General features: G+C 44.9%; 2 protein-coding genes across 2 annotated transcripts in view; both read right to left on the bottom strand.

The window, feature by feature from the left end:
- The window catches only part of slc13a1 (solute carrier family 13 member 1), a gene marked incomplete at its 5' end in the record, with an annotated part of 34,757 nt that extends 31,745 nt beyond the window's left edge, over positions 1-3,012 (bottom strand). The window contains 2 exons of the mRNA XM_079502217.1: positions 54-182; positions 2,911-3,012. Of these exons, the coding sequence (XP_079358343.1) occupies positions 54-182; positions 2,911-3,012 (231 nt within the window). The remainder of the gene's footprint in view (positions 1-53; positions 183-2,910) is intronic.
- A 1,693-nt stretch (positions 3,013-4,705) lies between these two features.
- Positions 4,706-23,748, bottom strand: iqub (IQ motif and ubiquitin domain containing). Its single transcript, XM_079501354.1, has 13 exons — positions 23,468-23,748; positions 21,510-21,642; positions 20,531-20,665; positions 19,476-19,643; positions 17,656-17,837; positions 14,966-15,124; positions 13,573-13,783; positions 12,103-12,278; positions 10,016-10,186; positions 9,622-9,798; positions 7,361-7,627; positions 6,809-6,994; positions 4,706-4,983 (listed from the first exon to the last, which is right to left on the bottom strand). The coding sequence occupies exons 1-13, from the start codon at positions 23,612-23,614 to the stop codon at positions 4,816-4,818; spliced, it is 2,280 nt and encodes a 759-aa protein (XP_079357480.1). The 5' UTR covers positions 23,615-23,748; the 3' UTR covers positions 4,706-4,815.
- Between the last annotated feature and the right edge of the window lie 3,735 nt (positions 23,749-27,483).

The following is a 27,483-nucleotide window of genomic DNA, read 5'->3' as shown; positions in this document are numbered from 1 at the left end:
TGTCTCAAGTGGTTACATTCAAGGACATATTCAGGGCGTGTTTTTTCACTCACCTCAGATGACTTCATGATGCCAAGGAGAGGGAAGAGCAAGGCAGGCAGCATGGCTGTTATAGCGAGAGGCAACACCTCAGTCGCCCAGTAGACAGCCATGAGACACAGCACAAACGCACATTCTGACACCTAGACGCATGCACGCACGCACACGCACACGCACCCTTAAACCCAATGCATATACCACACTACACCACAACAGGCGAAATACTTTGTTGTACAACAGTGTTGAGTAGGTTACTGAAAGCAGGCGATCTACAAGCTCACATGTGTGGTGTGGGCTTGTAGATCGTAAGGCCACTGTACTCAGGTTAGTGTACTCAAGTTTACCCTACAGACACTCAGACAGTAAACCCTGACTGGTAAAATATCAGTTAAGATTTTGGGTGACCCGATAGCTGAATCATATTAGGGTGCATACTGTATAAATGGGCGCAAAACGCCCTCATGAGTGGGTCCTCGGTTTGAATGTTAAAGTAATAAAGGCTTAAACATGCCCCTGAAAAAAATGCTATACTGCATCACACTATTATCTTTACAAACAAGAATGTCACAAAGGATTGAAAGGAATGTCACAGTGGTCTCCTGAAATATACTGTCACCCTTGTTGAATCTTAGGTTCTATTAGCCTACTTCAGCTCCGACACTTATTATAATGATGGGAACAGTTATTATTGTTTTGGTTTATTTGGACTTGAAAAAGGAAAAAAAAGAAGAAAACTGAATTCATACCAGTCGGAAACAGGCTTGGTATAATTCTCTGCACCCTGAAGACAAGAATATCAATTTCAGAGGATAAGTGGAATCCAGTTAATGAAATTGACCTCAAGCCTCCTAGGGTTGGAAATTGAAAAATGGCCTTGGTTTATTACAGTCGAACTAAATGGGATTCTGTTTTCCCTCTGTGGAAAAACATAGAAACGATGTTGTTCTTCAGGAGGCATAGGATCAGTAGACGCCTACGGCATGTGTATCTGCAATAAGTAGGAACATTTTATTTATAGAGCTATACCTTTCACAGACAGTAATAGTCACAAAGTGCCTGGCACGTTTAAAAACACAGAAGCATATCATAATGATAAATCAAAGGACAAAATGAATAAAACAATCAACATTCAAACAATCGACCAATATAAGAAGACAAAGCAACAAGACCGAGCACAACACAAAAATCACAAATCACTGCAATCACAAAATACCTAAAAGGCCTGTTTTAAACAGGTAGGTCTTTAGCAGTCTTTTCAAATGAACAGCAGCTCGTTGTTAACCTGACTCCGCCAGATGGGGAAGCAGAGAGTACACTGGGTTCCCCCCCAGTGTACTCTCTGCTGCCCCATCTGGCGGAGTCAGGTTAGCTCGTTGTGGCATGCACAGACATTTTGAGGGGCAGGTGCTCAAGTAAAGAAAAAAAAAAACAGGGCACCTTGTACAGTGCGTGAAACTGCCGGCTGCATTAATGGTGTGTGAGATTTAGAGATTCTGGGGCACGCATAAATAATATATTAGAAGCTTTTAATCCAGAATTGATCGGTTACCATGGGCCACATACTGTACACTGTGCAAAAACAAAAATAAAATGAAAAACTGTACAAAACATGAACTTTCAAAAGGGCACATTGCTGTCCAAAGGGCGAAGGGGCAGGTGCTCTAGCACCACCTAGTGTCTATCTGTGCTGTGCACGTCCCTGGCTCGTTAGGTCCAAGGGGAGATCATTCCATAGTCTAGGGCCGGAACACGGAAAGCCTCGACCACCCTTGGTCTAACCAGGTTCGAGGGACAACCAGCCGACCCTGGGATGAGGATCCCAGAAACCTACTGGCAACATAATCGGTAGAGCAGGTCACATATCGACAACCTTTTTTCACTGACGAAGGCTAAACCAGTCTAGAGTTGAAATGGACAGGTATCAGTCAAAAGGGAGACATCGAAGAGGAAGGATGGATGGGGAAGGATCAACATAATAGAATGTCAGAACAGGTCAGCTCCATATATGGAGATCTAAGGGTTTGAGGTGAGATGTAGAGTTGTTCATAGATATTATTTTATTTTTTTTAATTTTTTTTAACAAATCTTTATAACAGTCATGACAATACATTACAATACAAAACAAGACAAACAAACAAACACAAACAACAAAGTTATTAATACAACAATACAACAATACATACTACATCAGAGCCAGGGGGGATTACTAACTATTAAACATTAAAGAGTGAACACAAAGCAACAGTTCTCCGCAGCTAGCTTTCTCATTTAGAAGTGCTGACGGCATTTGCTGAAGGCACTCTGCGTCGCTGCCCAAGTGACGTCACTCATGCGACTCCTCCATGTCTCTCGCTGTCACTCAAGTGACTACTGGTCAATCACAGCGCGTCTTTTCCGCTCATTGAAGGCAAATGCTTTGCCAGGAATCTTGGGAAAATTGTGCCTTCAATAACACGCGCCCCAGAGCCGGAAGAGGCGTCTACGTTTATATGTCTAATTGTCTATGGAGTTGCTGGCCAATATTGATGACATCAGGGGCATGACCAACTGACTGACAGGAAATGCACAATTTCAATTTCGCAATAAAAATTAAGCTATGATGATTAAAACTAAGACTAAATATATTGACAATTTCATCAACAAATAAGTCATTTTTATCTTTGGATGCACTCGGATGTTAATAAGGCTATTTTCAGCAAGTGTAAAATCTGCCATTACGCCAAAATAATATTTTGTAGACAAAATCAACTGTAGATTTAGTTGACTAAAATCACATATTTAGTCGACTAAAACTAGACAAAAATGACTAAACTAAATTACTAAACTAAACTAAATCAAACGTACGCCTGCGCAGCGTTAAGATGGTCTCACCTTGGTCCCGACAGCCAGAGGAAGAGGAAGAAGAGCCAGAGGAGTAAAAACAAAGACAAGGACATCCCGATAGTTCCACAACGTCCTCATGAAGCGCCTCATCTCTGCAGCACGCCACAACAAAAAAGTTAAAAACACACACACCTCAGCTGCTGCACAACACCGAATGTCCCGGAGAGAGATCGAGACAGACAGACGGAAACCTTCCTTATCTATCTGTTACATGTATATCATTCACCAGTCGCCGCTCATAAAGGTTTATTAGCCACCGAACCTGTCAAAGAAAAACACACAAAGGATATTGCAGGTCTTTATACTGTTTGACCTGACTATATTAACTATAGTCAGGTCTATATTAACACATTTTGTAAGAGCAAAACAGCCACTGTGTGAATACTATGGTCACTGGTCAGTAGAGAGTAAGACCATGTACAATGCTATTGCATATTTGGTTCATGTCTTGCACTTGCCTGTGGTGACACAATGTGAGTCCGACCTACAGTCCAAGTGTTTTCGGCCAAAACGGCCAAAACGTGAAGCAGCCCGTTATAGCGTGACCATTAGGCTGATCTTAAGAATTCTGGGATTCCTTACATCATGGCCTACTGGGAGTGTGTGTGGCTGTGTGCAAAGTTTCACGCTGATCGGTCCGGCAGTGCTGGAGATTCCATTCCAATTGGCTATGACTGCTTTCCAAATTTTGCGGGCCCTGGGTAGTGGGTACACAACCCGGCCTGGCGGGGATCTGAGCTCTATGAGTGCACTGTTCCAATCGTATAATTACCTTGCTTACGCCAGGGCTCCACCGGACGCGTTGCGTCTCTGTCGCGTGCGTCAAAAAACGCACCGGTTCAATTTTAATGCACGCGTTAATGTCACGCAACGCGGGCAGTGGAGCCACCCTTCATTGATTAAAAAGGGAACATTCCCTGACGGTGACGGAGGCGCGACGCTGACGCGCCCGGTGGAGCCCTGGTGTCAGTATGCTCTGATGTCACCGTTTCATGACTTCCATTCTGCTTTTTTTGGGGAGGGGTGCAAGTATGGCAAATACTCTTTTTATTGTTCCCAAGAACTGAGACTAAAACAATTTGAAAGTTTTGGGGAAACTCGGTTTTCTTAATTTTTCCCCCCTATTCAAGCTTTTGTCACAAAATGAAAAAGTAGCCACTTGCCCTTTCTTTTAATTACAAAATTCCATTCCGTTCCACTGTAACTTTTTCATCCATGACAAGAACTGAAATGCTTCGAATAAGCCACCCTAAAATCAGCATTCAAAGGGCTTAATGTGTGATTAGCTCTATGATTTATGCATTATTGTTTTGGGCTGTGATCAAAGCAATCTTCCTTAGACCTTTGAAGTGATGCTCATCTTAGAAATAAATGTATGTCAAATCTATGCCGCAGATATTAAAGGTGTAATTGGTGTGGTGCAATTATTTTGTGTGTGTGTGTGTGTGTGTGTGTGTGTGTGTGTGTGTGTGTGTGTGTGTGCGTGCGTGCGTGCGTGCGTGCGTGCGTGCGTGCGTGCGTGCGTGCGTGCGTGCGTGCGTGCGTGCGTGCGTGCGTGCGTGCGTGCGTGCGTGCGTGTCTTTACCAATTTTACTAATTGGTAAAGACTGATGAAAAAATATGTCAAGAATATCGGTCTAAAATATTTGCCCGTTCCAGCAGTAAGCCATTACAATCAAATGAAGTCAAAGCACAAAGCAATTATCAGCTTTATTTTCATCATTTTGAAAATAAAGGCAATGCTTTTGAGAGCATATCTATGTTAAGAGGAGAGGGAGGAGAGGAGATTGCCAGAGATAGAAAGTGGAATGAAAATGATTTGGTTCCAGAGCTTATTGAAAATCACAGTCCTGCTTTGTGAGTCGAGAACGGCACAGTGTTGGTGGCGGGGGGCTACTCCGTCTCCGTGGTGATGGGCTTGGATACCAGCTGGTTGCCGCGGGCGACGGGCTGCGATTCCACATTGCGGAGGTAGCGGGCCATGGCGGGAATCTGGGCAAAGTATCTCTTGGCCACGGTGTGTTTGTGCTCCACGCTCTGCACCAACGCCAACCCATAGGCCTGCAGGGAACCAACATACACATCAACCCATAGGCCTGCAGGGAACCAACATACACTTCAACCCATAGGCCTGCAGGGAACGAACATATACACTTCAACCCATAGGCCTGCAGGGAACCAACATACACTTCAACCCATAGGCCTGCAGGGAACCAACATATACACTTCAACCCATAGGCCTGCAGGGAACCAACATATACACTTCAACCCATAGGCCTGCAGGGAACCAACATACACTTCAACCCATAGGCCTGCAGGGAACCAACATACACTTCAACCCATAGGCCTGCAGGGAACCAACATACACTTCAACCCATAGGCCTGCAGGGAACCAACATACACACTTCAACCCATAGGCCTGCAGGGAACCAACATATACACTTCAACCCATAGGCCTGCAGGGAACCAACATACACTTCAACCCATAGGCCTGCAGGGAACCAACATATACACTTCAACCCATAGGCCTGCAGGGAACCAACATACACTTCAACCCATAGGCCTGCAGGGAACCAACATACACTTCAACCCATAGGCCTGCAGGGAACCAACATACACTTCAACCCATATACAGTATAGGCAGCAACATAAGACTACACTTTAACTTCCCTGTCGCCACTAGATGGCGCTAAATGGCTCAGACTGCCGACGGTTTTTAGCCCGCACGGCTCCTTTAAGAGACGAGACCGACAACACTGACGCACTTCCGGGAACACGGAAGCATTTCAGGGGTGCACCCTAGATACACGGTCAGTGATCACAGCTGAAACGGTCCAGTCAAAAAAACACTTAGAATAGAAATAGACACTCATGCTTTCTAAGGTGTGATTTGGGCCATAAAGATGAATTCAAAATCAATATCGACATCTTAATACTGTCCAATACTTAGATAGGGACTAGGGAGCGGGGTGAAATTATGACAGGCAGTTTCTGCTATCAAAATTTAAAATATACACTCCCCACACCACTTCTTAGAAGCTTACAAAAGCTGCAGTGTCAAAAGTGTGAATTAACATCTAACTATAACTCTCCAATACTTAGATAGGGAGCGGGGTGAAATTATGACAGGCAATTTCTGCTGTCCAAATATACACTCCCCACACCACTTCTTAGAAGCTTACAAAAGCTGCAGTGTTAACTAATAATTGAGAACCACTAGTTGGACACCTAATATGCCATAGTGTCGTAGTAAATAAGTGTCATACATATTCTGAAGACAACCTGTAGACTTGAGTAAATTGGGTCTTATGATTAAAATACGAACATTATAATGGTGTGTAAAAAAGACAATTTAAAAAAATGCCATTTGTCCTGTGGACATATTGATGACATCGGTGTTGTTTTTGGCAGCAAATTTTGATTTTAGTTTTAGTCATAGTCTCTTGAATAGTTTTAATTTAGTTTTAGTCACATTTTAGTCACCTGGAATGTTTCTATTAATGTCTAGTTTTAGTCGACTAAATCTACAGTTGATTTAGTCGAACAAAATGTATTTTGGCGGGCCTTGATGCCGTCGTAATGACTGTTTTTTTCAGTTGCTGAAAATAGCTGATCTACAAGACCACAACGCGTCGCAGCGCCACTATTTTCAACATGCAACTAATTGAAAATGACTTATACTGGACTTATATTTCCTAACATTTTAGTCTAGTTTTTATTTGTTGACAAAATTGTCAATATATTTAGTCATAGTTTTAGTCATCATAGCTTAGCTTTTATTTAGTTTCCATTTAGTTTTCGTCAGTGGAAAAAGGTAGTCGACGAACATTTTTTGTCTTAGTTTTAGTCGACGAGGAAATCAACACTGGATGACATAATAACGTACCTGGCTGACACGGTCCACCTGGCGGTGGGCGGCGGCCTCGTCCTTGGTGAGCAGGATGCAGTTCCAGGGGCTCCAGTGGCGCCGGCGCTCCCAGCGCACCATCAGCAGCTCATGGAGGTCCCTGCAGGCACACAGCGCCGACTGGCACCCCCACACCACGTCCACTAGGTGGTGCATGTCCTTCTCCTGGACGTCACAGGAGAAACTTAAGGGCTTGAATGGGTTTACGGCACTGTTTCCACCAAACAGTGGGCCGCCTGGAGCCATTTGAGGGTCGCCGACCAATTTATTATGGGTTGGGGGTATTTAAAAAATATATGTGTTTTATTTTCTTCGTATTACCGGTATATATTTTAAATATTTTATGTATTTTATGTTTTAAACAAAATAAATCACAACTTTTCATTATTTGAAAACAATCTCCAACATACTTTTCACACACACACAAACACACACACACACATACAGTACATACACACACACACACACATACAGTGCACGCACGCACGCACGCACGCACGCACGCACACACGCACGCACCAGCTACTGTACCTGCAGCAGGTAGGTGATGCTGGTGTCCGTACTGAGCTCTCTCTCCTCGTCGTGGCGCAGCCTCTCCAGGACGGCGTGGTACTTGGAGAAGTCCTGCCGCTGCCGGGCCTCGTTGTCCAGCTCGCCACACTGCCGACACTGGCCGGCGGCCACGCGGCGGGCGGTGGCCGTCAGGGAGAAGTCTCCGGAGGGCAGGTAGCGCCGGCAGCCATGACAGTAGTACCTCTTCTTCTCCTTCAGGTGGCCAGACGGTTCCTCCTGGGGCACCTGACACAACAGTTACTTATATTAGTACTGTTACTCATTAGTCTTACCCAGTGTTGTTTTTGGCAGCAAATTTTGATTGAATATTGAATAGTTAATTTAGTTTTAAGTCACATTTTAGTCACCTGGAATGTTTTAGTGTTAGTCTAGTTTTAGTCGACTAAATATCATAAGATTTTAGTCGACTAAATCTACAGTTGATTTAGTCGAACAAAATGTATTTTGGCGGGCCTTGATGCCGTCGTAATGACTTTTTCACTTGCTGAAAATAGCCGATCTACAAGCTCACAAGCTTGTAGATCAGGGTTCCCCAATTAATTTTCCTCGAGGGCCATATTTTGACTAGGGTACCAGGCTGGGGGCCGAGTCCGCACGCGTGAGGTCGAGGTCTTTCAGGGCAGGACCCCATTTGAAAAGGATGCCCAGTTTGACATGCATAGGCTACTGACCCCCATTTAATGCCATTTATATCTGGGACCCCCCCCAGATATAAATGGCAAATTCTTCTGCGGGCCGCCAGGGGGCGCTCCGCGGGCCGCAAATGGCCCGCGGGCCGCCTATTGGGGAACCCTGTTGTAGATAGTCTATTTTCAGCATGCAACTAATTGTGAAATGACTTATACTGGATCTCTTGTCCACTAGTCCCTTCTTCCTAACATTTTAGTCTGGTTTTTATTTGTTGACGAAATTGTCAGTATATTTAGTCTTAGTTTTAGTCATCATAGCTTAGTTTTTATTTAGTTTCCATTTAGTTTTCTTCAGTGGAAAAAGGTAGTCGACGAAATCAACACTGGTCTTACCCAATCAAGACCTGAGGCAATGAGGCCGGTTCTAAGGGGGTTAGGGTTTTCTAATCCTGGAAAGTTAGAATGTATAAGTATAATGCATGGGGTTTCAACGGATTGTGAACCAGGGACCACCACCCTGACTAAGAATCAAGCTGGGGACCACTGTGTTGGGTGGGGAATGAGATATGGGCTTAGATTAGATTTTTGCCAACACTTGATATGCATCACATGTCTATAATGCATTATAGGAAAACTGCAGAAAAAGACACATTCTACACTACTAATGGTCCAATGCATAATTAGGTCTTCAGGTGGTCCAAGAAAAATGGATGAAGTCATCCTTAAGTAAAAGAAAATCGGAGTACAGATCAGTTAACGTTGGAAACTGGGGAAGGTGATCAGCTGTTATGTCGCTAACACTTAACATTAAATCCCTCTATAAATGATTTAACAGAATATTCTGGGTGTAATTACATGGGAAAATAATCTATACATGAACTGTGAAATCCAAACGTTAATGGGATTAAATGTTGAAACATGTTGTCAGTATCATGTAACAGCTAGCTCACCATAGCAATGTTTCCAGTTGTCACAGTGTTAGATCTTTTAAGTTGCTGAAATGCCATGATAAACATTTAAAAACATAGACGACTATTGCTCAGTGGGCAGTGATACTGTACACCAGTGGTTCCCAAACAGTGGCTCGGGACCCATGTATGGGTTTGCAAACCCATTTGTATTGGTTGCAAGTAAATTATATATGCCTATATTTTGTTTTTACATTGTTTCCTATATTTTCCTATAAGTTTTAATTATAATTATTTCAAAACAATTGACCCATTGTCAGCCTTCTGATTGGTCCCTCACTGACTAACCAGCAGGCTCTTAATGCCTTGTTCCGCCTTATGGTTGTTTATGTTGAATTTGCTAAAACATAATTTTTGGTGGAAAAACAAACACAATATGCCCAGTCACTATACTCAGTGTACGGCACCTGAGATGTTCCTTTTTTACTGTGACCAAGTTGAAAATAAGAATTTAATACACAGAATATCAACTGAAAAACATGGTAAATTTCAATGATAGTGGATGGAGAGAAAGGATTTTCTCCCAAAAAAATGCAACCAATGGGTGCGAAGAAGAGCACAACAGGACTTGACAAAGGGTCAATTAAAACACTTTGCAAGGTTTTTCCACTGTATACTGTACCTTGAGCCACCTGGCCACCTCAGGGTTAAAGGTGGGTGTCTTGATGTACTGGAGGAAGAGTGTGGAGATCCTCTTCCTCAGCCCTTCCAGATTGGTCTTCTTCACTCCTCTCATCATTAGGTCCGCCTCCCTGTCAATCAACTCCACCATGTCCCGTGTCAGCTTACAGTCATGCTCCTGTATGTATGTCGACCAGTATGGTTTTTGTTAAAAGGTTAAACAAATCATTTTGTGACCCCTGTACCAGGATTTGTGTGAACAGTATTAACGAGAGACTTCTTATTGTTGTCGTTTCTATTTTCCTGTACATTTACATAATAAGTTTCCACCTGACACGCGACAAAAATGTAAAAATAAACTGAAGCCATATTGAAGCGTAAAAAGGCGGTCTTACTTTGACAGTGTGTTTGAGTGTGAGCAGCGCGTCCAGTCGCTCCTCCTGGCTGCAGGAGGTCAGGGCCAGGCTGGTGTACAGGTCTCTGAGCTCCTTGGCCCGCAGGGTGGAGGGAGTGTCCATGTGGGTCATCTGACCGTCCAGCGCACACCACCTCCTGGGGGCCGCACACTGTCCCACAACAACCACATATAAATATATAAGCACACCACCTCCTGGGGGCCGCACACTGTCCCACAACAACCACATATAAATATATAAGCACACCACCTCCTGGGGGCCGTACACTGTCCCACAACAACCACATACAAATATATATATATAAACAAAACACACCACCTCCTGGGGGCCGTACACTGTCCCACAACAACCACATATAAATATATATATAAACACACCACCTCCTGGGGGCCGCACACTGTCCCACAACAACCACATATAATAATCACACCACCTCCTGGGGGCCGCACACTGTCCCACAACAACCACATTATAAATAAACACACCACCTCCTGGGGGCCGCACACTGTCCCACAACAACCACATATAAATATATATATAATCACACCACCTCCTGGGGGCCGCACACTGTCCCACGACAACCACATATAAATATATATATAAACACACCACCTCCTGGGGGCCGCACACTGTCCCACAACAACCACATATAAATATATATATAATCACACCACCTCCTGGGGGCCGCACACTGTCCCACAACAACCACATATAAATATAATCACACCACCTCCTGGGGGCCGCACACTGTCCCACAACAACCACATATAAATATAATCACACCACCTCCTGGGGGCCGCACACTGTGTATATATATATATATATATATATCATCGTTGTCGGGCAGCGCAGGAAACTCTTATCTCCATATTCAAACTTGTTGTGATTTTTTGTAAATTAAGGTCCTGTACGTGCACTACAGCGTCACACAAAAGCATCAAAAGTAGCAGATACACAAGCTCGAAATGTGGTGCGAAGCGACACGTTTTGAGCTTTTAGATCTGCTACTTTTGAATTCCTGAAAAGTAACATATTTGGACATATGTGGTTTCCACCCGACAGAGACGATATACTCTTTTTAATTTCAAGGGCCCCCATAACTCTGAGTGTACAAATGGAACCAAAATGGACCCGTAAGTGTCCATTTGGAACCCCCTCAAGGAACCCAGATGGAACCCCCCTGTCCTAGATTAATTTAAAACTACACACTGGAATCAGATCGGTACACGGCATCGACCAACACATAAGATATGGGTAGAAGGGAGTTCCACCGCGCCTCAAGCCTGTGGTACGCTAATTTGGTGCATCTCAGAGGCAGGGCAATGAATTGCATTTTTAATGAATTGCATTTATATAGCGCTTTTCCAAGTGCTCAAAGCGCTTTACAATGGTTCATTCATTCATACATTGGGAGGGGAGGTGAGGCGGCGAACAGTCCTCACTTCCCACATTCACACACCAATGGTGGCGAGCTCACACCGACAGACTCATTGGAGGCAATGTAGGGTTCAGTGTCTTGCCCAAGGACACTTCGGACAGGAGAAGCCGTGATTCGAACCGCCGACCCAGGGATCATTGGACGACCTGCTCTACCTCCTGAGCCACAGCCGCCCCATGGACAGGCACTGGAGCAACTCAGACAGTTTAAGACAGTTTTAATTCACAGGGTACTTACAAACTGTGAATTAAAACGGGCTTAAACTGTCTGAGTTGCTCCAGTGCCTCGGAATCGGTATCGGCCGGGAAGGGAAAACAATGGTATGGGTACATCTCCACTTGTCATAGAGCCCTCTCATCTTGTCCAGGAAGGCGTGTACGGCCTTGTCATAGAGCCCTCTCACCTTGTCCAGGAAGGCGTGTACGGCCTTGTCATAGAGCCCTCTCACCTTGTCCAGGAAGGCGTGTACGGCCTTGTCATAGAGCCCTCTCACCTTGTCCAGGAAGGCGTGGACGGCCTTGTCATAGAGCCCTCTCACCTTGTCCAGGAAGGCGTGTACGGCCTTGTCATAGAGCCCTCTCACCTTGTCCAGGAAGGCGTGTACGGCGTTGTCATAGAGCCCTCTCACCTTGTCCAGGAAGGCGTGTACGGCCTTGTCGTAGTTGTTCTGCTGAGCGAGGAGGCGATGGCGTCCGATGGAGGAGATGAGCTGCGTCTCCTGTTCCAACAGAGAGCACAGAGCTGCCTTCCTCTCTGCTCCACACAGCGAGGAGTTGATGAGCTGGAGCTCCTCCTGCCTCCACTCTGACACACACACACACACACACACACACACACACACACACACACACACACACACACACACACACACACACACACACACACACACACACACACACACACACACACACACACACACACACACACACACACACACACACACACACACACACACACACACACACACACACACACACACACACACACACACACACACACACACACACACACACACACACACACACACACACACGGTAAGATGCCCTGAGGGCGCATGCACACATCCGCAGGGGCTGACGGCAGACTGCTGGGCAAGCGCTGGCGCTTTGGCATGGGGGGGTCAGATATACAGATATACATAAACATACAGAACATATGGAATTAATTTTGTACTGGCCATATATGGAGCATGTCTCGAGTGTACAGGGTTTGATGAGGTCAGATCAACATATGGAATGTCAGAACAGGTGAGCTCCATATAAGGAGATCTAAGGGTGGCAGCGGTGGCAGTGTCTAGAGTGTACAGGGTTTGATGAGGTCAGATCAACATATGGAATGTCAGAACAGGTGAGCTCCATATAAGGAGATCTAAGGGTGGCAGCGGTGGCAGTGTCTTGAGTGTACAGGGTTTGATGAGGGCCCAGGTAGGCCGGGCCTTCATTCTCTGGCCTGTTGATAACTCTAGTTTTCACCGGCTGCCGGGCGCGGCTGCACTAATAACATATGTAATGTCAGAACAGGTCAGCTCCATATATGGATATCTAATGGTTTGAGGTTTGAGGTCAGATGTAGAGTTGCTGGCCGGCTCCATATATGGCTTCTCCATGTATGGCTATCCAGGTCAGTGTCGTGATCTAATGGAGACGCCCATATATGGTGCCGTGACGTGTGACGAGGCGTGATGTCACGAGGCGTGATGAACTGACAGTGACAACCATATATGGAGGTGTGACTGACTGACGGATCGGCGGATCTGCAGGTTTTCATAGTAATTCGACCTATGGTCGCAACAATGTAACCCTGAGGCCGATTCAAATTTTTCTTCTAAATCAGTGCTTCTCAAACTTTTTTGTCCCATGGACCCCCAGAATGATATCTGGCTGTGGACCCCTATCAGAAAAGGTTTTGTGTCAGGAGTGTGGAGACCCGAGAACGTTTATGTGCGTGCATGTGTGTGTGTGTGATACAGCTGCGCCCTCTGGTGGCGGGCGGGTGGTGTTACAGCGTGACACACAGACACACACACAGACAGACATGATCTGCTGGATCTCATAGTAAATGCTCACTGCGTTCGCAACAACCCTCCCCTCTTCCTTACTCTCCAGGGCGTTGTAGAGCAGGGCGAAGTCCTCCTTGCTCCTGGGGTTCCTCGTGCGTCTGTCCTCCGCTCTGACCCTCTCCTCCATCTCCTCCTCCCTCCTCCGCTGCTCCATGTGTATCCAGGCCAGCCGGCGGTCCCTGGCCCTCCTCAGCTCCTCCACGCAACACCTGGCCAGCCAGCGCCGCACGTATGTCTGCAGTGTGATCACCTGCGGGGGGATGGGAAGTATGTACGAAGGATTCAACGGTTATGAGAGATTATGTACGAAAGATGAGCCAGGCAGGGCCGGATATACCATATGGGCACTTTGGGCATGTGCCCAGGGGCCCTTGGGCACCAGGGGCCCCTCAAAAAAAATATATATATATATATATTTTTTGCTCCACAGAAAATGTCCCTGCATGCTAATCCGAATGAAAGAAATGGTGTCTAAAAATATTAGTGTTTTATTGTTGGTGAGAAGGCAGCTGAAAAGTGCAATTGTGTGTAAAGCAGCAACAATGCGCTAGATTGGCTGTCACTCTGGGGGGGTAGGCGACCGGAAATAGGCCAATATAATGGCATAAAACTGCTCCAAAACAGCAAAAATGTTGCGCGCGCGTGAAGGGGGGCCTTCAAGCTTCAGTGCCCAGGGGCCCTCAGAGGTGTTAATCCGGCCCTGGAGCCAGGGTTCATGTTTAAGTACTGGGTGTGAGGTTATAACCACATATCCTCTTATCCAGGGTCATGCACACAGAAAAGGGCCCCTGCCCTTTTACCCGTCTGTAAAACAACTGCCCTCTCCAGACCATGAATGCAGCATTTACTATGGTGAAAGTAATGCAAATGCCACTCCGTCATAGGCAGCATTCGGGAGAATAGCTTTTCCGAAATCTCCTGAACTTGAACGCAGCATTTTGCGTTGAACAAATTTGTTTAGAATCCATGTTGTTACACCGCATCTCCACTAGCTAAAGAGTGCTGGGTTGCGCCCCAAAAATAGCTGATCTACAAGCTCACAACGCGTCGCAGCGCAACGCGTTGTGAGCTTGTAGATCTGCTATTTTTGTCCAAAAGTGTCCTCTTACGGGATTTCAGCACCTGCCCCTCTAACACTCTCTGCACGTCCCTGCTCTTATCCACACATTTTAACTTTTTGTGATTTTTCATAAATGAACGGCCTACTTGATCAATGATCGTACTACAGTGTCACACGGATGCATCAAGAGTAACTCGGATTTCTTTTTGAACGGCCACAATAATTCATCGTACAAGACAGCTGTGTCGCGACCACTTATATACGGATATATAATATTTGCATATATTTCTGAAAGGGTTGAAATGTAGCGCCAGTAATAAAAGTATATATTTTTTTAGCTTAAAATCCTCTCCTGTATTACACAATACTCACAGCGTCCAGTCTGTGGCTGTGGAGCTGGGCTGCAGTAACATAGGTGCCGGTGGGGGTCAGCAGCTTGTCCTTCATGCAGGAGACGTAGCAGCCGATGCCGGTCATCTGAGTGGACACACTGTGGGAGCACTGCTGGGCCTGGGTCTTCACCACCACTGTCTGGAGGGCAGGCACACACGCACGCCATCAGAGGGACACAAAGCAAAACGTAGCAGTCAGACAGAAACCTCTAATTTCATTTTTTGTGTTTTTCGTAAATTAGCGCCCCCACTTGATCATACTACAAACACAGAGTCACACAAAAGCATCAAATAAATGACGCATTTTGAGCTTGTCGGTCTTTGAGCTTCTCTTTCCAGTGCTAACCTACTCTCTTCTCTCTCTCCCTCTTCTCATGAAAACTACAAACAAGTGCACCCGGGAAAAAAATCTTCATCTTCTGCCAATCCATATTTTTTCACCACACGAATCCTAGCATCCCCATTTTGGGCATATACAGTATCAAATTCATAATAGCTGCAAATTTGGCAAACATATAGGCAAACATTTGGGGGGGGGGGGAATTGTCAGTCTACAATGTATTGGGATATTTTCAGCCAAGAAATTAGGTGTAGAGGGGGGGGGGGGGGGGGGAGTGGGGCCATGTAGAACCCTTGGGGGACCCCTGGCTGGAGGAATAAGCCCTTTCTAAGGACTAGAGGGGCGATTTCAAACTTGCGCTGAAATCCAGCACCCACTCCCTATTGGTTCACCAACATATCTATGTGCCCACCTCTCCTCCCCTCATCCCAGGAGAACAGTGATGTCACCAATTTTGGAGTGACGCCCCTCTGCACCGCTGTGATTGGTTAGGAAAATACAAGGTTCACTCCCACTCCTAAACCAGATTTCCTGGAGATTTCCCAGAGGCTTTTTAAAACAAAAAATAACCAAAATGCCTGGGTTCCCGATACGAGGCTAGGGTTTAAGTACAGTAGTTAATGAAAATATATAGTTGAAGCCTGCACCCGTTTGATGTAGAAACCGCTTAAAGAGCTCCTGTTTCTCAGATCCTGCAGCCCACTGTCATGCTAACAAGTAGCTGCAGTGTGATGTGATGTGTGGCCTCCTCCTCACGCTTCTGTCTGTCTGACTGATCATCATCATGCAGCACATGATCAAACCACAACAAATGCACTCCAGATACATACAGTACATGAGAGCTCATTACTGCAGCAAGGTGTGCATGAGCATTATGGAAAATAATGATACCCGAGATACCGGTGGTTAGTCGGATGTTAGGTCCTTAGCTTAATGACTATGATCCTTGATGACTATTTATATGAATTTGATGTATTACCATGTGTTGTTCTTGCTTGCTGAAAGTCGCTCTAGATTAAAAGTGTCTGCTAAATGCCTAAATTGTAAATTTGTAAAGTAAAGTGTGCACGTTTGAATTGCTATACATGTAAGGATATCCACCTTTTTTTTTTTTAACCCTGATCCTAAAGCCAAAAATAGGCAATTTTTGGTGCACGACACAAGTGTATGATTTGGGCATAAATGTTGGTGAGGGCTAGGGATGAATTATTATTAACACTTCAGCCCTATTTAAACTTTGGCTATTTGAAAATAGAATATCTACAAGCTCACAACGATGAGACGTGTTGTGAGCTTGTAGATATTCTATTTTCAAAAGATTTTAATATATTGTATAGTTGTATACATGATGCGTTGTGAAACAGTACATTTTGATTAGCGGACTTTAACTTGTAACTGACACGTTGAAAGTAAACACACATGGAACACACATGAAACATGTATGAAACATACACGCTGTCAGACAGAAGGCCACTGTCTCATATACCCGTCCTCCGTCAGCCTCTGGGGTAATAATACATGACCACCTACATCTGTTATGTGCTGCTCAGCACCACCGCCATACTATTCCAAGGAGTGCAACGTGTTCTGTGTGTGTCAAAGCAAAAGCTGCTCTCCCACCTGATGTGTCACAAACACTTAGCAGGCTAGCACTTCAGACTGGGTGAATGCAGACAAAGGATAAGTTTAAAATATAGGGGATTAAGGCAAATGAGATGAAAAACACCTGCTATAAAAGGTAGGTAGGCTTATTGTCGGTATCAGCCACTAACACGCGGGAGTCTATCCCCGTTACAATGCGCTAGACCGGGAGACTGGGAGATGGATTGCTGAGGTGGAGCGCCACACCTACCATCAGCTCCCAGTACTTCCCTTCCCGCACAACTTGCTGCACCAAGCCGTGCTACTCATTCGCTGAGTGGGCGGTGCCCAGGATCGAACCCATGAACTTGTGGTCCAAAGGCGAGAGCTCTACCGACTGAGCTACCCCATAAAAGAAAACAAACAAAAAAATAGCAGACCTACCCCCAGCTAAATTATATTTTGGAACCAAATGGACCCTTATGGGTAACACTCAAAGTTAAATTAACTTTGATTTCTACAATATACATTGGGGTCCCAGAGATAGAAATGGGTAATTCAGGTCAAACTGGGGGTCCTTGAAATTAAAATGGTTGAAACTCACTGCTAGAGCCGTAAAAGTCTTCTCTTATGGGGGTCCTTGGCATATCTGTTCAAATATCTGTGGGCTAATTATGGCCAATTTGGAGGTCCTTGACATGAAAAAGTTTGGGAACCACTGAACTAAACTAAACTAACCCAAACCGTACCTGTGTGTCGCGGCTGAAGATGGCCACGCCCCTGTCGGGCCTCCTCTTGGCGGGGGTCTGCACCGCGGCGTGGTGGTACTCGGCCCCCGTCACCGTGTTCCTGTAGCCGCCCAGGAAGGCCTTCCGCTGGGTGGCACGCTCGATCTCCACCACCACCTCCTGGAACTCACTCAGCTCCGCATCTGTGTGTGTGCGTGCGTGCGTGCGTGCGTGCGTGCGTGCGTGCGTGCGTGCGTGCGTGCGTGCGTGCGTGCGTGCGTGCGTGCGTGCGTGAGTGAGTGAGTGAGAGAGAGAGAATTGCAATAACATGTCATGCAGAGCAGAAGGCAAAAAGAAAAAATACTAACTTCAAATGTATGTTTAATCTGCAATACAATTTTATACAAAATGTGACTCCCCGTTTCACCTCTCTCGGCTAGGGGGTCCTTGGCCTGAAAAACATTGAAGACCCCCTGTTGTAGAGAGAGGCAAGATGTCACAACCAAATCTCATGACAGAGGTCCTTTACCTGAGTGTGGATGACTGATTTATCCTGTGATGCATTGATTAGATCCATGCACAACAGGTGTATACTGTGTAATGTCACAATCTTCTTCTTTAATTTCCCTTTAAGGGTCGCCACAGTGAATCATCTGCCTCCATCTGACCCTATCCTCTGCCTCCTCTTCTCTCACACCAGTTTCATGCCCTCTTCTTATACTGCATGCATAAATCTCCAATTTGGTACTTCCTATAAGGCCTCCTGAATGGCAGTTCCACTTACAACCTCAGCATCCTTTACCAATACACTCACTCACTATGCCTCTTCTGTACATGTCCAAACCATCTGTCTGGCCTCTTGCTGTCCCGACTCCCTCTCATGTACTCGTTCCTATCCATCCTTGTCACTCCCAAAGATTTTAGTATGTGTATAGGATACTTTGTTAAATTAAAAGTGTGGGTAAAGTAATGGTTATGAAACAGAATAAAAACTTTTAGTCTAAGGTCTACTTCTAAACTCAGGCATATTTATTTCAGTGCAGTTGTGCCAAGCTTCCCCACATACTATATGGGGGCGGTGTTGACGTGAGGCCACACTGGCCAATGAGTTGTCTACCTATTTCTGATGTGGACACCCACATACTGTACACTAGGAATGACACATCCATGGCATCCATTTAGGGACAGTATACCGCCCTTGGGAATGTCAGTGCTGCTGACCAGATATTGTTGTGTTTGCGCAGAACGCAGACAACACAGGGGGCTGGGTAGTTACAGTATGGCCAAAGTGGGCCATTCTTAAACTAGAGGGCATTACGTGACAATAGGAAAGCATGTCACTGTATGTTAAGCTATCCAAGCCATGCGCTATAGTCATAAGCCGAGTTGGTGATGCTCAAAATCTCTTGAATCTTTGAACAGCGGTGCATGCATGTAGTGCTGTATATATACTGCAGTTGCTGATATGCTGCCAAGCTGGTGACTTCATGTTTTAAGAGCATAGCTCTGATACTAGGGTTTAGGAGATTCTATCCCCCCCAATGCTAAATATATGCACAATGGTACCTGTAAATAACTTTGGGATAACATACCAAATGGCACATTTGTTATGCTATATAAATGGTATGGATTTACTGCAGGCAAGAATAGACACCATCTTCCACAACATCATGCCCAGATATACTGTATCTCAAAGTCGGTCCAGGGAGCAACAGGGGTCCAAATTGACAGTGATGACATCATACCTTGTTGCACTCTGACAGTGATGACATCATACCATGTTTCACCCTGACAGTGATGACATCATACCTTGTTGCACTCTGACAGTGATGACATCATACCTTGTTGCACCCTGACAGTGATTACATCAGGCATGTTGTAGTCCTGCTGGGGCTTGGCGGGCCGGACAGGGTGGTTAAGGGGGTCCGTGGATCTCAGCTCCAGCTGGGTGGTCCCGTTGGGTTGAACCCCTAGGTCCATTAGGGTCATGTGATCCTCCACCACGTTACCTTAGAGAAACAAGAATGATAATCGTATGGATCTCTGACTTCATGTGACCAACCTATGACATCATCATGTATGAGTGACGTCAGTCGTTTATGACAGTGGTTCACAAGGTGGGGTCTGGCAACCCCCAGGGGTCCTTGGGATGGTTCCAGGAACATTTGTCAATAGCATAAAAATCTGTTTAACCACTTTAAGGGCACAGTCACACCAATTAATTTCTGCCAATTAATTTGGAATGGAGTAGCTTGCTGCCTTTTGTGGATTTCTGAAAAAAATTAAATAAAAAAAATAGGTAGAATAAAAGTGCGGTGTGTACCTACCATGTGAGCGGTGTAACCCTATTTTATACTTTTATGGTTAATCTAAAAGCTTCACATTCAGCTTGTTCAATCTGTTGAATCTTGAAAATGTTTAAAATCTCCAATCATGTTTTATTGGAGACCCCTGGGCGTCGGAAACCAAACACATCAATTTAATTTAGAGGTTCTATTGTCAACCTGCGACTAAAAATAATGTTTCATCCCGAACCCTTTGACTTCCCTCATAAAATGAAAGTGGTTTGCGAGATTAGCAGGCGCGCGCGTACACGCACGCACGCACACACACGCACGCACGCACACGCGTACACGCACCCACACACACACACACACACACACACACACACACACACACACACACACACACACACACACAGTTTTTTTTTATCCTATGTATTATGTGGCCTATTATGTGGACTATTGAATGGTAAAATTAAATCCTATGCAATGGAATTATAAACTATTGTAATCCCATTTAGAATTCTGATGCAATTACAGTAGTTTACCTTCATTCATTTTGTGTGAAAGTGATGGCATTATTGACGGTATTATCAGTGCATTTGACAGCTTACTGTTCCAAGAAACATGCAGGACTTCTGCAGGGACCTTGAGCTCCTCAGCAAAGTGGCTCTTCAGTTCTTCAATGCTGAGACCGATGGCAAAGGCCATGGTCATCACCTGGCCCTCCGGCACCAGGATGATCTTCACTGCAGTCAGAGAGAGGACATACACATTACACAAAGGCCATGGTCATCACCTGGCCCTCCGGCACCAGGATGATCTTCACTGCAGTCAGAGAGAGGATTACACAATGGAGCCATTATCCCACTTGTATGGGAGAGAGAGAGAGAAAGAAAGAGAGAAAATAGTGTGTCACATCACAATTCATTGTACGCTTGTAGAGTTTTTATTTTTTTTACTATATTTGAAATCAAATAATGCTGACATTTTGTTAATTTGCCCGACAACAGGGTTAATGTGGTTAACATACATTTTTAATAAATTGTGAAATTGTGATATTATAAATATCAAATATAATATACAGACATAAATATCAAAGATATCAGACAGTAAATGCAACCCATTAAAACCAGGCAAGCATCTACCCGTGCAGTCATTTTGGATTTCTTTGGCTATTCAAAAATAGATATTTGCTTTCTAGATTTAAATTTTAATTGAAGCGAAGATTTTTAACTCAATCTTTGCTTCTGGGCATCACTGGAACAAAAATATTTTGAGATGGGTGTCGGCAGCCAAATGCATATAATTTTGGGGTCTTGACATGAAAACGTTGGGAACAGAGTGGACTCCGACGAACTGCCATACGTGGCTTCCTCGTGCCGTTACAGAATTAGTAATGAGCGTGAGCGTGTACATTTGTAGAATCGGCCTGAGGTTAAATTCAGTCTGAACAGAAGCAGTGCATATCCCCACCATATCTACTGTAGGCTACACAAATGACCAGAGGGGAGGGAGGCATGTGTATAATGGTCTACAGTGTATGAATTACAGCAGTTACATTACATACATGGCCAGGAAGGGAATTCTCACCGGTTGCTGTAGAGTTTCCAACATATGCTGATGATGTTTTCTTAGGTGAATGTCCTCCTTCACTGTCCTGGGGATGAATGTTGGTCTGGGAAACGGCCTCTTCCCAGCCTTGACCTGAACGTGGGAAGATGGTCTACAACGCAGTTTACCATTTAGGCAAATAGTGAATTAGCAGATGTTCATATCAAGTTAATGTCCAATTAAATTGTAAATAAAGTGCCAGTGTGTGTGTGTGGGGGGGGGGGCAGTTCAAATATGATTATTTTGAGCAATTTCAGGGGTATAGCAGCAGCCTGAAAAGTTTGAGAACCACTGTACTAGGATAGCATACAGCATAGGCCTATATTATTATTTTTGAGGGGCGCACCGCGCTAGCCCCTCCTATACATAGGGTTAATGTTTGTCTTTAGTTCAATGTTTAGTTCAAAACGCCATTGACAACGAAGGGAAAATGTACGTAATAATGTGCCATTTAGTCATATTAGTGTTAATGGCGTTTAATGTTTGTGTTTGCACCGTTTGTCTTACATCACCATTACATCACCTAAATCAACATATATATTAGCGCCCCTCACTTCACACGGGTGTGATTTTTATTATTAAAGTGAACATTTTCAACTCAAATATTTGCTTTATGGAGGTCCCTGGCGCAAACAAAATTCAGATGGCGGCCTGCGGCCAAATACACGTGACATTAGGGGTCCTTGACATGAAAAGGTTTGCAGTCCTGCTGTGCATGGTGTTGTTTTGATTGATTGATTGAAGAATTTATTAACAGTTTGCAGAATTACAGTACATTTCAAGCACAAACTCAATACAAAGGCTGTTAACTGTGAGTGGACGACCCAATTAAGCATTACACTTGTTTCCAACAGGGTCCACCATGTTCAAATCATCAAAACATTTAGAGACGTACAAATAGACACTTCTATAGACAGAACAGGAATTCATCAAAAAAGAATTCATCAAAAAGGAGGTAAAAAGGGAAAAGAAATATATACAGTGAGGGGAAAAAAGGGGGGGCGGGGGGGGGATTCAGATTTTACGGGGGCCAGTTTCGAATTGCAGCCATCCGTAGGTGCCCTTTGAGAGCGGTTTTGAAGGAGTCAAGGGATTCGCATGTCTTAATGACAGTTGGTAGGGCGTTCCACATTTTGGTGGCATAGGAGCGAAAAGAATTGAGTCCCTTGTTTGTGCCGAATCTGGGTTGTACATGGTTCGTTGCACTCCCTCTGGTGTTGTGGGTGTGGACTTCGTTAACATTAAGGAAGTATCTAGACAGGTACATGGGTATCTTGGTGGTGTATCGAATCTTGTGGACCAGACCCATTGCAAGTTGCTGTACTCTGTCGTCGACCCTAAGCCATTCCAGCCTGTCGAAGTGGGCAGGGGTGAGGTGGGTTCGGGGGGCTAGATCAAGTAGGAGCCTGACCAGTTTGTTTTGGGAAGTCTGGAGCCTGGTTTTAAGGGCCTTTGAGGTGCTGTGGTACCAGGAGGTGCATGCATAGTCAAAGAAACCCTGTACAAGGGCTCCTGTTAAGGTCTTCAAGGTGTTTTTGTTGACCAGTGAGGAGATCCTGTAGAGGAATCTTGTTCTATGGTTGACTTTTTTGATTAAGTTGGTGGCCATTTTATCACCGGAAAGATTAGCCTCCAGGATGGAACCTAGGTAGGTAATTTCATCTTTACGTGTGATAACATTGTCACCCACTCTAACCAAGAAGCCATTTGCCTTGCTGAGATTACTAATAGAGCCAAAGAGAATGGATTCAGTTTTTCCCAGGTGTAAAGATAGTTTGTTATCAGCGAGCCAGGTGCAGATTCTACCGAGTTCAGAGCTGAGGGCATTTTCAACCTGCAGTTTGTCCCTGTCCGAGACCAGCAGTGCTGAGTCATCTGCGAACAGGAACAAGTTGCAGTCACAGGCTGAAGTCATGTCGTTTACATATATGAATCACCTGTCCGTTCACTCCACACTCATGGTCCTCCTCTTGCTTGTGAACTGGATCAGTACCATCAGAATCTACCTCTGTGTTTACTGCTCCATCAACTGGCTGCTCTCTTTCCGCCGCTGGTTCTTCTTCCCTTTCTTTTTGCTCGGACATTCTTACCTCCACAAAGTAAGTCCCGCTGGTTAACTAAACTTTATTTAACTTAAAGCGTGCAATAACGTGCAATGATTCATCAAACGTCTAATTTTGTAACTGCATGTGTCCAGTCCACTGGCAAATGTTTGATTATTTTCCTATAGACCTGCTTTTGTTTTGGCTCGATAGTGTGGCTTGTTCTCATACACACACCACCACCATGAGTGTGTGTACATGTTGCCATGGCAACGTCAACGGGACCTGCCTACCCCGTTGATGATCCTATAGTCCAGAGGGACGGTTGTTACTTTAGACAGGTAATTGGCTATAGACAGTTGGCTGTCTATCCGTGTGGTTTTCACAAAAACTAGCTTAATTGAACAAGAGTTATAGCTAATGTTGTAGTTAGCCGCACAGAGAACTAAACAAACATAATATTGTCTTCCTTGAGTTCCAACTTCCCTCTGACAACCAGTGGTTTTCAAAGTGGAGACCGCCAGGGGGCGCCAGGGGGGCAATTCAAAAAAGAAAAGAAAAAAACAATAGGCTACTAATAAATAAATAAATCAATCTACAGAGTACTATATGGCTACTATTTGGAGTTCCTTAATGGCATGGAACATTTTAGGAACCCCGGGCCCTTACTACCAGTAACCAACTACTAACCACGCCTCTGGGCTAAAGGAGTTTGATCACCAAAAGGAAATGTAGCCATGAGTGGTTGGTTAAGTCAAGTGCTGGCTGGGATGCTTGCAGGGACTTGGAATCCATTGGCAGAGTGGTGCTTCAGCGATGATGCGACCATGACCTTTGGCAGCCGACTCACTCTGCACTGCATGAAGCACCACTTTACCAACTCAACTACAGGGCTCTCTCAAAGGGCTTACAAACCCTTTATTATCCCTGAGAAGCAATTCGTTGCACAGCCAGCATTGATTTTTTTTAAATTGACATAGGCCTAGATACATATCTTTATCATATCATGCTGTATGTCCAAAACCTGTTACTTTTCAGGATTCAAATTCAAAAGTAGCAGATCAATAAGCTCGAGCTTGTGGATGTGCTACTTTTGATGCTTTTGTGTGACACTGTAGTATGATGATGATCAGTAGTATAGGCCAGCAGGGCACCTATGGATGCCTGGACTGACATGCACAAGGATACTTTTGGCACCTTTGGGTGTGTGGACTACTGGACTTACGTAGGGGTGCACGATTATGACATCATGACCGGTATCCGATTATTTGCAGGGTCATATCTGCCGATACCGATTCTGACCGATTCCGATATTATACAGAGGACCACAATGGAAACAAGCCTAGGCCCTAGGGGCTTGGCCCAAAGCCTATTCATAAAGTATTCAATCAATCAATAAATAGCATATATACTCTTTTCCAAGTGTCATGTATGTCTGTCTGCATACATGAATGACATGAGTACACAAATTAAATGTAGATTTTATTTATTCTTTTGCTGGTGAAAACCGATTAAATAATCTGTATTATTTTGAGACCGTTCCGATACAGATAATTCTTTATAGCCGATATGGCCAATTCCGATTATGCTACCGATTAATCGTGCATCACTACGTGCAATTACACACACAGGCCACCGCCTACACATCCCATCATGCAACACGACAGCGTCATGTCATGCACATACTGTGTGGAAATAAGCCGCTGACCTATTTTGCATCTATCCTTTTTTTATAATGGTATGACTGTATGTAATTTTAAAAGAAAAGAACAATAAAGCATGCACATCCACTCACTAAGAAACAGGTGCTATAGGCTGAGGTCAGAATCCACAAAGAAAAATAAAGTGGGCTGTGGGGGCACGCCCGTGGCACAGTCGGTAGTGCTGTCGCCTCACAGCTAGAAGGTCCTGGGTTCGATTCCCGCTGGGGACGCTGTGGGCGTGTTCTCTCCTCCGCGTCATCAGTGCCCATACCCGAGGCGGGGACGGCGAAAGGGCCTTTCTGTGTGTAGTTTCTCCCCGTGTCCCCTAGCCCTCACAAAAAACATGCAGTAATCCTGGTCTCTAAACTACCTCCCCTGGCCAGCCCGGGCGCCTGATGGAGGGGAAAGGAACTCGTCGAAATAACGTGTTCCTTCCACGCGCTACGTCTGGCCGGGGAAACTCCCCCGTCAGGTGAAAAGAAGAAGCTTTGACTCCTCATGCATAGAAGGAAGCATGAGGTCAGTCCGCTGTCCCCCCGGGTTGGCAGAGGAAGTGTAGCGCCCAGGATAACTTTGGATGATTGACACTGGGTGAAAAAATGGGTTGCAAAAATCGTGGGATAAAAATTATTTAAATAAAGAAAAATAAAGTCATCCTGGATTATTCTCCAAATCTTAAAAACAACATATTTTTGGTTCCTTTTACATAATTGGACGTGACGTTTCAAGCCTAGCCTAGGCTGGAAATATCACATCCAGTGTGCAGACTTTATTTTCCTTAATGTATGTCATTTTACATGTGTTTTGTTAAAGAGGTCAAAGTCAAAGTTAGAATATGCAGATATTGCCTGACAGCGATGATCTACCTACAAAGAATTCTCAAAAGCATAGGTCAGAAGGAGAAAACACAGAAAGCTTAGGAGCTTAGTTATTTCCACTGTAATCCTTTGACTGCAAATATGTGTGTGTGTGTGTGTGTGTGTGTGTGTGTGTGTGTGTGTGTGTGTGTGTGTGTGTGTGTGTGTGTGTGTGTGAGTGTGTGAGAGAGAGAGGGAGAGAGAAAGAGAGAGCTGAGTGTAAAACCGACCCCCATGCGCTGGGGTAGCAGTACAGTAAATAGTACAATCATCATCGACAATCAAGCCTCGCAAAGTAACTCCCACGCGTGGACTTATTATACTGCTATTTTGAAATTGTGCTTACAAAGCCAGGATACCACAGGGGTCGCCTTCAGTTGACCTTCTGGAGGATGCGACACAGTGGCTCCTCCCTAAAAGCCAGGCTAATCTTCTAGTCCAATCCACATCTCCTGGCTCCTCTGGGATAAGGCCTATACTTCAGACTGGACTCACGGACAGTCTGCAGCTGCATCTATTGTGAGTTTGTATTCTTATTAACGCGAGACCAATGGCTTCCATTATAGCATAGCATTATTTATTTAACATACTTCCCAGGAATGGAAAGCCTGCACTCCCTGCAGTTTCCATTAGCTAGGATTCCCCGGGTTTCTGAACTGTCTACAGCCTCTGAGACACAGGGTGAATAGACAAAAATGGCATCAGTGAGGACCTCGGAAGTCATCCTTTAAGTACAGTAGGCTGTACTGTCACCGTGTTATTTACTTACTGTCCACCATTGTTAAGGTGTGGCTGCTTTTGGGGGTAGAGGGAGGATTTCAGAGGAATCACTTTAGGTCAACAGAGCTTTCTCACCAGCCTACTGTGTCGGTCCCATCTCGTTTTAATGATGCCCAGTTTCCTCAGTTCCTAGTGAACACTCCCAGGAGTGCACAAAGCAGAGAGACAGGGAAATCACACTAACTCTCAATTTCTTCATATCATATGGATGAAGGATGCAAACGCGCAGGCATATTTTTTGACATCCACAAAACAATGGATGGCAAACCATGGCTCTAACTCTACCATAAGCCCAGAGAGCCTCTTGATATGACTGGGGCTCAACATAACAAAGACCCGGCTTAAAACGTGGAGTGCCCAGTGGTATATCTATAACTGCGCCACTACTTATTTAAGAGAAACAACCAGGTGTCTATACAGTCCCTCGCATACAGCGCTTGGTTATTTTCTTTTTATTCATATTATTGCTGGCAACATACAGCAGGGGTTCCCAACCCGTGGGTCGCGACCCCTCGGGGGGACGTCGCCAAATTATTTTGGGTGGTCCCCAAATTATATATATATATAAATT

This window comes from Electrona antarctica (assembly GCF_951216825.1).
Source record: "Electrona antarctica genome assembly, chromosome: 5".
NCBI lineage: Eukaryota > Metazoa > Chordata > Actinopteri > Myctophiformes > Myctophidae > Electrona > Electrona antarctica.
Note: the sequence above shows the minus strand (reverse complement) of the source record. Positions and strands in the feature narration are given on the sequence as shown.